General features: G+C 39.6%; 1 protein-coding gene and 1 long non-coding RNA gene across 7 annotated transcripts; both read right to left on the minus strand.

The window, feature by feature from the left end:
* Positions 1–508: 508 nt before the first annotated feature.
* On the minus strand, positions 509–1,910 carry LOC120442685. The gene is made up of 2 exons (XR_005614861.1): positions 1,677–1,910; positions 509–1,447 (listed from the first exon to the last, which is right to left on the minus strand). It is a non-coding gene; the product is annotated as an uncharacterized LOC120442685 (long non-coding RNA).
* A 1,165-nt stretch (positions 1,911–3,075) lies between these two features.
* Positions 3,076–10,213, minus strand: LOC116325422 (macrophage mannose receptor 1). Of its 6 annotated transcripts, none has more exons than XM_039619686.1 (4): positions 10,065–10,213; positions 9,595–9,954; positions 9,149–9,484; positions 3,076–4,271 (listed from the first exon to the last, which is right to left on the minus strand). In XM_039619686.1, the coding sequence occupies exons 1-4, from the start codon at positions 10,129–10,131 to the stop codon at positions 3,910–3,912; spliced, it is 1,125 nt and encodes a 374-aa protein (XP_039475620.1). In that variant the 5' UTR covers positions 10,132–10,213; the 3' UTR covers positions 3,076–3,909. The 6 variants fall into 6 exon arrangements, with proteins under 6 accessions (XP_039475620.1, XP_031602160.2, XP_039475617.1 ...); XM_031746300.2 differs by having other exon boundaries at positions 3,076–4,274; XM_039619683.1 differs by lacking the exons at positions 9,149–9,484; positions 9,595–9,954; positions 10,065–10,213 and adding exons at positions 4,358–5,984; positions 6,216–7,106; positions 7,305–7,753 and having other exon boundaries at positions 3,076–4,274.
* Positions 10,214–10,334: the final 121 nt, after the last annotated feature.

The raw sequence follows: 10,334 nt of genomic DNA on the forward strand, positions 1-10,334 counted from the left end.
ATGTGATTTCCATAGTGTGAACATTTTGGTGTTAAAAATATACTTAATCTGTACAGATTTACATAAAACACAGGTTTTAATGTTGCATATTACAAGAGACTATCAGACCAACATTCCTGAGCACAAGATGTTTAATTTAAAAAAAATCCTCTTTATATCACTGTTTGGCTTGCTGCCTGGAAAGTGTTTATTCCTTTCTTTCACAATGTGTAACCATCTCAGTTCAAGCCAGATTTCCCGCATGTGATTCGCAAGAAATCAAGTTCCCCCTCCCATACCTGTCACACTAAACAAATGGTTTATAAATGATTTACAAATAATCAGTTATGTTCATCCTTATTCTTGGTAACAGCAGCTTCTTTTCTTTCAGCAAATCAGAGTATTTTTAATCTCTTATTAATAATAACTAAAGTGTCTCATTTAACACTGTACATGATCCATATTTGTGTATTGATCATTCCCCTTTTTGCAAATTGAGTGGCTCTGGTAATAATGACAAAGACAGAGATGATATCTAAAACTTTATTTTTCTACACAAACAACTTGATAAAAGAAAATATTTCATTCATTATATATTTTCTAAGTCAGCAAAGCACATCATGACATTCTATGTTAAACATCATTATAATGGGTATTAGATCAATTTAAACTTTAAACATACGAACAATGGAATTAAATTAAAAGTTCAACTTAACATTAATGCAGCATTATATTTACTCACACAAACAACTCTTGTGGAAATATAAACACAAACATCCATGTAAATATTGAATATCTATTCTCATTAAATTCGTCAGGTTAGTATAATGTTCTCCTAAAACAAATTAAATAGCTTACAGAGCTTATCGACACAGACTTCTATACAGAAGTGTAAAAGAAAAGAAAAAGTAAACCCCACAATAATTACATGATAGGCCACAGTCCTGCCTCTGGAGACTTAACTGAAATTACCAAAAGTGACTTTAATTTGAGAACCAAGTTCTTGTGGTTGTTATAACTCTGAAGAAAAAATGCTAATAAAGTTCAAATATAACATGACTATCACTTGAACCATTATAGCAAATGCCATAATGGTCCACTTGAAAAAGTAAATCTGTTGTGCATTTTTTGGCCTTTAGAGTTCATTATTTGTTTTCATTTGCTCTAACTATGCATGTCATGACTGGTTAACAGTCATCCAGAACAGACCCTGTATCTCTGGAGAACAGTTACCATGAAGTCTTAGGACAGTCAGTTAATTCCTCTGTTGACTTCTGCGCTATTGCAGGAGGTAGAGAATGAGAGTTGGGAGCATGATGTCCAGCCACAACTCCTGGATATGGAGATGAAATACAAGAATTGCGTTTGGACAATCAACACCAGACTCCCTGTCAAGTTTTGGTTGAACAGTCACAGCAACCTTTAGGCTTGGGATTCAGTCCTGCAGTGGATGGTTTGATAAAATACCCTGGAAGATTAATTGAAACACATAGAAAAATAGCTATGATAAAATGTGCAGAGTTCTTTCAGACATTTGTAGCCTGTCAGCAGATCGATAATTAAAATATAAGCCGTGAGTAGAAATTTGGTATTGAACTCTCAAATGCTTCAAAAATGTTTAAATATTCTTTTTTTTTAATCTGTGAACCAGCTTATTAATGAGTTAAAGTGAAAAAATAAATTATTCCAATACTTACATAATGCACCATCAACAATATAGTAATTCTAGTCCCAGAGAAGTTGTTATTAATCATGTATCCATATGCACATGGAACATTAAGCTATTTTTTCTTACGTTTTGTGGGTGTTTTTAATAAATATTTCTAAGTCCGCTCTCCTCTGCATCCATCTTCCACTACTTCTCGTTCATTTTGCCTGTCCCTTGTCCCCCTCTCTGTCTCTTCACCGATATCCATCTCATTTCATGCAGGAGTGAGGTTACCTAAGAGACTGGGCTTCAATGAAGAAAATCTCCTTTTCTACAATTAACTGTGAAAGTGAGAGAAGGGAGGGATCTGCAAAGGGCTCCACTCTAAGAGAAGGTATGGAGAGAGAGGAAAGATGGGGCAGTCAAAGGCAGGTAGTAAGACATGAAGTTAAAAAAAATTTTCTTAAATTTGAATATCAAAAATATTGCCATAAACCTTGCACTACTTTGCAGAGGTTGCATTAATTAATTGCAATGTTTAGTTGCTTTTTTAAATTTATTGAACATTATATGTATAGTTTTTAGACTAAATCACTAGATATATTTTTTTGTTGTGTTACTTTCCACACACTCAGATTGCTTTGTAAGTTTCACATCTCACACTTGAATTGGGATTAGGCCAAATTAGGTTGTATTGCACTGATCGCAGTGGAAATGCATCATGTTTCACCATAATCTCTTAAAATTCAGAGGGAGTGACCAGTGGTTTAGGATGGAGAGATGTGCACAAAAGGGTGTGGCGTGGGAATGTTGCCAAGGGTCAGGAGTGAGGGTGAAAGGTCAGGGGTCAGAGCCAGCTGGACAGCACACAAGAGGAGATGAGGGTGAGAAAAGGAGGGGAGGGAGTAGTCCACAGACTGATTGACTGACTGCACCCAATTGGAACATTAACATTGAACTGATGGGAGACTCACGGACCAATGGCTGTTCAGGGAAAAGCTGTGACACACTCGTGTAATGATCCGTAGAATTGAGAAGTGACATGATTTTCATCTTGGATGCAAAAGCACTTAAAAAAGATTTAGCAGTGAATTTCAAGCTGCTATTTACTCACTTTATGGAGTTATTGAAATCCACACTGCAAATGTTCTTAGATACCAATAAAACATAAACCAGTGCTAACATTCTAGTAAGGTATTAGAAAATTTAATATTTGCAAATGAATGCATGTTTTCCATAATTTAGTAGATTAGCTGCTCATCGTGGTGCATGTCTAATATCACTATTTGATTTTAATGTTTTTTAATTGACAGCAGATATAATAAATTATAGTATCAAGCACAAGATATTTCCTGTGTTGTATCATTTCATTTGTTAAATCAAGGAGCTATATAAGGAGATACAAACATTTATAAATTGATAAAGAATAACACAGGTATTTGGAGGGATTATTTATTTACTTAAAAAAATAAGACATTTTGTTATGTATATAAAAACAGATAAACATACAAAACATACTATTTTGTAACAACTTCTTTGACATATGCAATTCTGCAATAGATAAAATTTATATACAGTTTATCATATTAAATAAGGCTTCATCATGTCTTGCTTCCATGGTTTATCAGTTCTCTGTGTACCTCAAGGGTAAAGGAAGGAGGGTGAATGTCTGTATTGCAGATCTTCTGAGTGGCCAGCGAAGGTCAGGTCAGTGAGTTCAGCAGGCAGTATGGATCAGGGCCATACTGGGCTGACAAACTCGAGGCCCCAGCCAAGGGGGTCAACATGCAAATAGTAACCCCAAGTTGAAAGGCACACAGATGATCAATTTTCCCACATTTTTCCTGCTGCCCATAAATGTGAATGTGCACGCCTACTTAACAGAAACATTTTTTCTTTTTCTTTTTTTCCTCTTGTTTGGCCGGCTGTGTGAGGGTGAGGGATTAACCGGTGCCCTGCTCTTGTAAATGACACATGTAGAAAATTAACATGTCATATTCATTAAATGCAAAGATTAAAAAACGTTTTCATATCTAATTAAATTCAATATTAACAACAGAGGAGGCAGCTGTATTTCAACAGAGATATGATGTCATAACTTAGCATTAAAACAATCAGGATCACGGCCCCCAAGGTTCACTGGATTGATGGTATAACTGAACACAGCATGAATTTTAAACCAAGGGGTGCACATGTCAGTATAGGAAAAATGTGTTATTTTTTTCATACAGCACAATGAAAATGTTAACATTTTTATAACATTAAGGGGCACTGGCCCTCATTCATCCAGCACATGTGCTGCAGATAAAATTCAGTTTTTCTGTCTCGGGCAAACCTACCCACTGCTGCCCCCCAGTGGCCTCCATGGCACCACTAACAGCACTGCCATAATCCCTTTGAGGTCCTTCTCCTGGTAACCAGTTCTGGTAACAGCTAGACGTTGACCTAATCCAGAACCAAAAATTAAATTGAACAGTGTAGCGTAGACCCAGCCACACATAGGATGATGTAGCATTCGTTGCCTTTTGAGCAACCTGGTCCTGTATGTTTTTGGTCTTAATGTCAACCAGATCAAAATAATATTTCCTGCAGTAACTCAGAGCTTCAATCCATGTCATGTTTTCTTGAATTAATATCATGTTTCCTTCTGAAAGAAAACATAAAGAGAATTACTTAATTGCATAATTTGTAATGCAAAACAAAATCAAAGACGTAATATTTTAAACATACCTTGGTGCAAATTTTGACTGATTACACTGGCCGTTACAGTTGAGGAATGTGTAGTGTTCAGGGTTGAATTTCCTATGTATGCTGTAGTGTTCAGGGGTAAAGTCCCTATGTATGCTGTAGTGTTCTGGACTGAAGTCCCGATGTAAGCTGTAGTGTTCTGGACTGAAGTCCCTATGTGTAAAGTACTGTTCGGGAGTGAAGTCCCTATGTATGCTGTAGTGTTTGGGGTTGAAGTCCCTATGTGTGCTGTAGTGTTCAGGGATGAAGTCTCTATGTATGCTGTAGTGTTTGGGGTTGAAGTCCCTATGTATGCTGTAGTGTTTGGGGTTGAAGTCTCTATGTATGCTGTAGTGTTTGGGGTTGAAGTCTCTATGTATGCTGTAGTGTTTGGGGTTGAAGTCTCTATGTATGCTGTAGTGTTCTGTACTGAAGTCCCTATGTATGCTGTAGTGTTTGGGGTTGAAGTCTCTATGTGTGCTGTAGTGTTCAGGGATGAAGTCTCTATGTATGCTGTAGTGTTTGGGGTTGAAGTCTCTATGTATGCTGTAGTGTTCTGTACTGAAGTCCCTATGTATGCTGTAGTGTTTGGGGTTGAAGTCTCTATGTGTGCTGTAGTGTTCAGGGATGAAGTCTCTATGTATGCTGTAGTGTTTTGGGTTGAAGTCTCTATGTATGCTGTACTATTTGGGGTTGAAGTCCCAATGTATTCTGTAGTGTTCAGGGTTGAAGTCCCTATGTATGCTGTAGTGTTTTGGGTTGAAGTCCCTATGTATGCTGTAGTGTTTCGGGTTGAAGTCTCTATGTGTGCTGTAGTGTTCAGGGATGAAGTCTCTATGTATGCTGTAGTGTTTGGGGTTGAAGTCCCAATGTATTCTGTAGTGTTCAGGGTTGAAGTCCCTATGTATGCTGTAGTGTTCAGGGATGAAGTCTCTATGTATGCTGTAGTGTTTCGGGTTGAAGTGTCTATGTGTGCTGTAGTGTTCAGGGATGAAGTCTCTATGTATGCTGTAGTGTTTGGGGTTGAAGTCTCTATGTATGCTGTAGTGTTTGGGGTTGAAGGCCCTATGTATGCTGTAGTTTTTGGGGTTGTAGTCCCTATGTATGCTGTAGTGTTCTGGACCGAATTCTCTATGAATGCTGTAGTATTCTGAACTGAAGTCCCTATGTATGCTGTAGTGTTCTGGACTGAAGTCCCTGTATGTGCTGTAGTGTTCAGGGTTGAAGTCCCTTTGTATGCTGTAGTGTTCTGGCCTGAAGTCCCTATGTATTCTGTAGTGTTCAGGGTTGAAGTCTCTATGTATGCTGTAGTGTTCAGGGTTGAAGTCCCTATGTATGCTGTAGTGTTCTGGACCGAAGTCTCTATGAATGCTGTAGTATTCTGAACTAAAGTCCCTATGTATGCTGTAGTGCTCTGGACTGAAGCTCCTGTATGTGCTGTAGTGTTTGGGGTTGAAGTCTCTATGTATGCTGTAGTGTTTGGGGTTGAAGTCTCTATGTATGCTGTAGTGTTTGGGGTTGAAGTCCCTATGTATGCTGTAGTGTTCTGGACTGAAGTCCCTGTATGTGCTGTAGTGTTCAGGGTTGAAGTCCCTATGTATGCTGTAGTGTTTGGGGTTGAAGTCTCTATGTATGCTGTAGTGTTTGGGGTTGAAGTCCCTATGTATGCTGTAGTGTTCTGGACTGAAGTCCCTGTATGTGCTGTAGTGTTTGGGGTTGAAGTCCCCATGTATGCTGTAGTGTTCTGGACTGAAGTCCCTGTATGTGCTGTAGTGTTCAGGGTTGAAGTCTCTATGTATGCTGTAGTGTTTGGGGTTGAAGTCTCTGTGTATGCTGTAGTGTTTGGGGTTGAAGTCCCTATGTGTGCTGTAGTGTTCAGGGATGAAGTCTCTATGTATGCTGTAGTGTTTGGGGTTGAAGTCTCTATGTATGCTGTAGTGTTCTGTACTGAAGTCCCTATGTATGCTGTAGTGTTTGGGGTTGAAGTCTCTATGTGTTCAGTAGTGCTCTGGACTGAAGTTCCTGTATGTGCTGTAGTGTTTGGGGTTGAAGTCTCTATGTATGCTGTAGTGTTCTGTACTGAAGTCCCTATGAATGCTGTAGTATTTGGGGTTGAAGTCTCTATGTATGCTGTAGTGTTCTGTACTGAAGTCCCTATGTATGATGTAGTGTTTGGGGTTGAAGTCCCTATGTATGCTGTAGTGTTCTGGACCGAATTCTCTATGTATGCTGTAGTGTTCTGGACTGAAGTCCCCATGTATGCTGTAGTGTTCAGGGTTGAAGTCCCTTTGTATGCTGTAGTGTTCTGGAGTGAAGTCCCTATGTATGCTGTAGTATTTGGGGTTGAAGTCTCTATGTATGCTGTAGTATTCTGAACTGAAATCCCTATGTATGCTGTAGTGTTCTGGACTGATGTCCCTATGTGTTCAGTAGTGTTTTGGACCGAAGTCCTTATGTATGCTGTAGTGTTCTGGGCTGAAGTCCCAATGTATGCTGTAGTGTTCAGGGCTGGAATCCCTACGTTTGCTGTAGTGTTCTGGGCCGAAGTCCCCATGTATGCTGTAGTGTTCAGGGATGAAGTCCCTATGTATGCTGTAGTGTTCTGGGCCGAAGTCCCCATGTATGCTGTAGTGTTTGGGGTTGAAGTCCCTATGTATGCTGTAGTGTTTGGGGTTGAAGTCCCTATGTATGCTGTAGTGTTTGGGGTTGAAGTCCCTATGTATGCTGTAGTGTTTGGGGTTGAAGTCTCTATGTATGCTGTAGTGTTCTGTACTGAAGTCCCTATGTATGCTGTAGTGTTCGGGGTTGAAGTCTCTATGTGTGCTGTAGTGTTCAGGGATGAAGTCTCTATGTATGCTGTAGTGTTTGGGGTTGAAGTCCCTATGTGTGCTGTAGTGTTTGGGGTTGAAGTCTCTATGTGTGCTGTAGTGTTTGGGGTTGAAGTCTCTATGTGTGCTGTAGTGTTTGGGGTTGAAGTCTCTATGTATGCTGTAGTGTTCTGGAGTGAAGTCCCTATGTGTTCAGTAGTGTTTTGGACCGAAGTCCCTATGTATGCTTTAGTGCTCTGGCCTGAAGTCCCTATGTATGATGTAGTGTTCAGGGTTGAAGTCTCTATGTATGCTGTAGTGTTTGGGGTTGAAGTCTCTATGTATGCTGTAGTGTTTGGGGTTGAAGGCCCTATGTATGCTGTAGTTTTTGGGGTTGTAGTCCCTATGTATGCTGTAGTGTTCTGGACCGAATTCTCTATGAATGCTGTAGTATTCTGAACTGAAGTCCCTATGTATGCTGTAGTGTTCTGGACTGAAGTCCCTGTATGTGCTGTAGTGTTCAGGGTTGAAGTCCCTATGTATGCTGTAATGTTCAGGGCTGAAATCCCTACATTTGCTGTAGTGTTTTGGACCGATGTCCCTATGTATGCTGTAGTGTTTGGGGTTGAAGTCCCTATTAATGCTGTAGTGCTGTGGACCGATGTCCCTGTAAGTGTTGTAGTGTTCGGGGTTGAAGTTCCTATTAATGCTGTAGTGTTCTGGACTGAAGTCCCCATGAATGCTGTAGTGTTCTGCGTTGAACTTCCTATGTAGGTTGTAGTGTTCTGGGCTGAAGTCCCCATGAATGCTGTAGTGTTCTGGGTTGAACTTCCTATGTAGGTTGTAGTGTTCTGGGGTGAAGTCCCTTTCTGTATTGTAGTGTTCTGGGTTGAACTTCCTATGTAGGTTGTAGTGTTCTGGACTGAAGTCCCCATGAATGCTGTAGTGTTCTGGGTTGAACTTCCTATGTAGGTTGTAGTGTTCTGGACTGAAGTCCCCATGAATGCTGTAGTGTTCTGGGTTGAACTTCCTATGTAGGTTGTAGTGTTCTGGACTGAAGTCCCCATGAATGCTGTAGTGTTCTGGGTTGAACTTCCTGTGTAGGTTGTAGTGTTCTGGGCTGAAGTCCCTTTCTGTATTGTAGTGTTCTGGGTTGAACTTCCTATGTAGGTTGTAGTGTTCTGGGCTGAAGTCCCTTTCTGTATTGTAGTGTTCTGGGTTGAACTTCCTATGTAGGTTGTAGTGTTCTGGGCTGAAGTCCCTTTCTGTATTGTAGTGTTCTGGGTTGAACTTCCTGTGTAGGTTGTAGTGTTCTGGGCTGAAGTCCCTTTCTGTATTGTAGTGTTCTGGGGTGAACTTCCTATGTAGGTTGTAGTGTCCTGGGCTGAAGTCCCTTTCTGTATTGTAGTGTTCTGGGTTGAACTTCCTATGTAGGTTGTAGTGTTCTGGACTGAAGTCCCTTTCTGTATTGTAGTGTTCTGGGGTGAAATCTCTAGATGTGCTGTAGTGTTTGGGACTGAAATCCCTGTCTGTGTTGTTGGGATCCGGGCTGAAATTCCTCCCGGGGTTGTTAATATAGAGTCACCACTTGTAGTTAAATTCACAGTAGTTGCAGGAGGTGGCTGTGTCAAAGATGACATTTCTGTAGTTGTACTTTGGAGATGAGTACTTGATGTAGGTGACATAAACTCTGTGGTATTTGGTGTTCTCACTCCACCTGCAGCTGTTCCTTCTGTTGTGGTAGTGGTGCTTGACTGTTTGGTAGCAGCAGCTGCAATCAAATTAATTTAAGGTACTTTTGTCTGAATTACAGGCCACTGTCTATTGTGAATGGCAGTGTTGAAAATGATTTCCTTGATGTAAAGGTGAGCAATGAGTGGACAGATATAGATTGTTGTGTCATGTGTAATAGAAAACAAAAAGTTATAATATAACTTTGCTGACATAGTAAATATGTACAATTTATAAATAAATAACACAAACTTACCCCCACGGCAAACAAAATTAAGTTGGTTACTGCAGTTTTGCTCATTCCACTTCCCATTATCTTGAAATACCGCAGCAACACAATCCTGATTATGAAGATAGCTGGGCTGAGAAGCTCTCCAGAAACGAAAAGATGAGTTACTTCCATCCGACCATATCCAGGGGTCTTTGAACAGCCCAATCCAGACACTTTGTGATGCAGACACGTTGAGCACTGCCATATTCTCTGCTTCAGAGTGTATGCTAACTAGATCAGGTGACAAGTTCCTGCAATGACTCTGAGCATCCCACCACGATTTGGACTCGTTAACAAAAATGAAATAACCAGTATGATTCCCTGTAATTTTATTAAATTTATCATTATTATTATTATTATTATTATTATTATTATTATTATTATTATTATTGTTATTGATCTCTGAAATAAAATATTGTCATTTTACTTACCTTGACAGACAAACTTTCTTAGAACTCCACAGGCACTGACAAACCACCCACCGAATTGATCCATTGCTGCACATTCTTCTTGATCATGTGTTATTACTTCTCCTGATTTCCACTTAAAAAAATCTGTTACTTGACCAGGCAAAGACCAATGCCACATCCACATAGCTCCCATCTCCAGTCCTATCCAAGCGTTTTCAGTTATATTTGAAGCTAAAGTAACCAGATTATCCATATCTGCTAAGTTGTAAATTGTTGCTAAATCAGTGTACATAACTCTGCAATAATTCTTGGCTTGTGTGTAGTTCTCAGTGAGAGTAATAAGGTGGAAGTCTGAAGATCCCAGTGTGAACGAGCAAAAAACTGTGGAATTATAGACAAAATATTTCTGTTTAATCATGTTACATTGAATCAAACTTTATATAGCTAAATTTATATAAATTGTACATAAAATAAAAATGTGTTGTACTAACCTGACAAAAAAGTCAAATAAATAGCAGAGATCCTTTTCATCATGGTTAGTCTGCTGTTTTCAGTCATGATGACAAACTGCAAAGCAACAAGTCAAAAGATGTTACACATATAATACTGCTTACCATATTGCTCTGTTCTGATCAGCTGCTGCTCCTATAAGGTGCAAGCAGTTTCAGGCAGCACAGTGTTTGCAGGAGGAATGCCACCTGGCTTGTTAAGAGCCACCTTCTCACAAACTAACAAAGAGCAAAGCAGTTTTTCAAGTTTAT

This window comes from Oreochromis aureus, linkage group 11, assembly GCF_013358895.1.
Source record: "Oreochromis aureus strain Israel breed Guangdong linkage group 11, ZZ_aureus, whole genome shotgun sequence".
In the NCBI taxonomy this organism is placed as follows: Eukaryota; Metazoa; Chordata; class Actinopteri; order Cichliformes; family Cichlidae; genus Oreochromis; species Oreochromis aureus.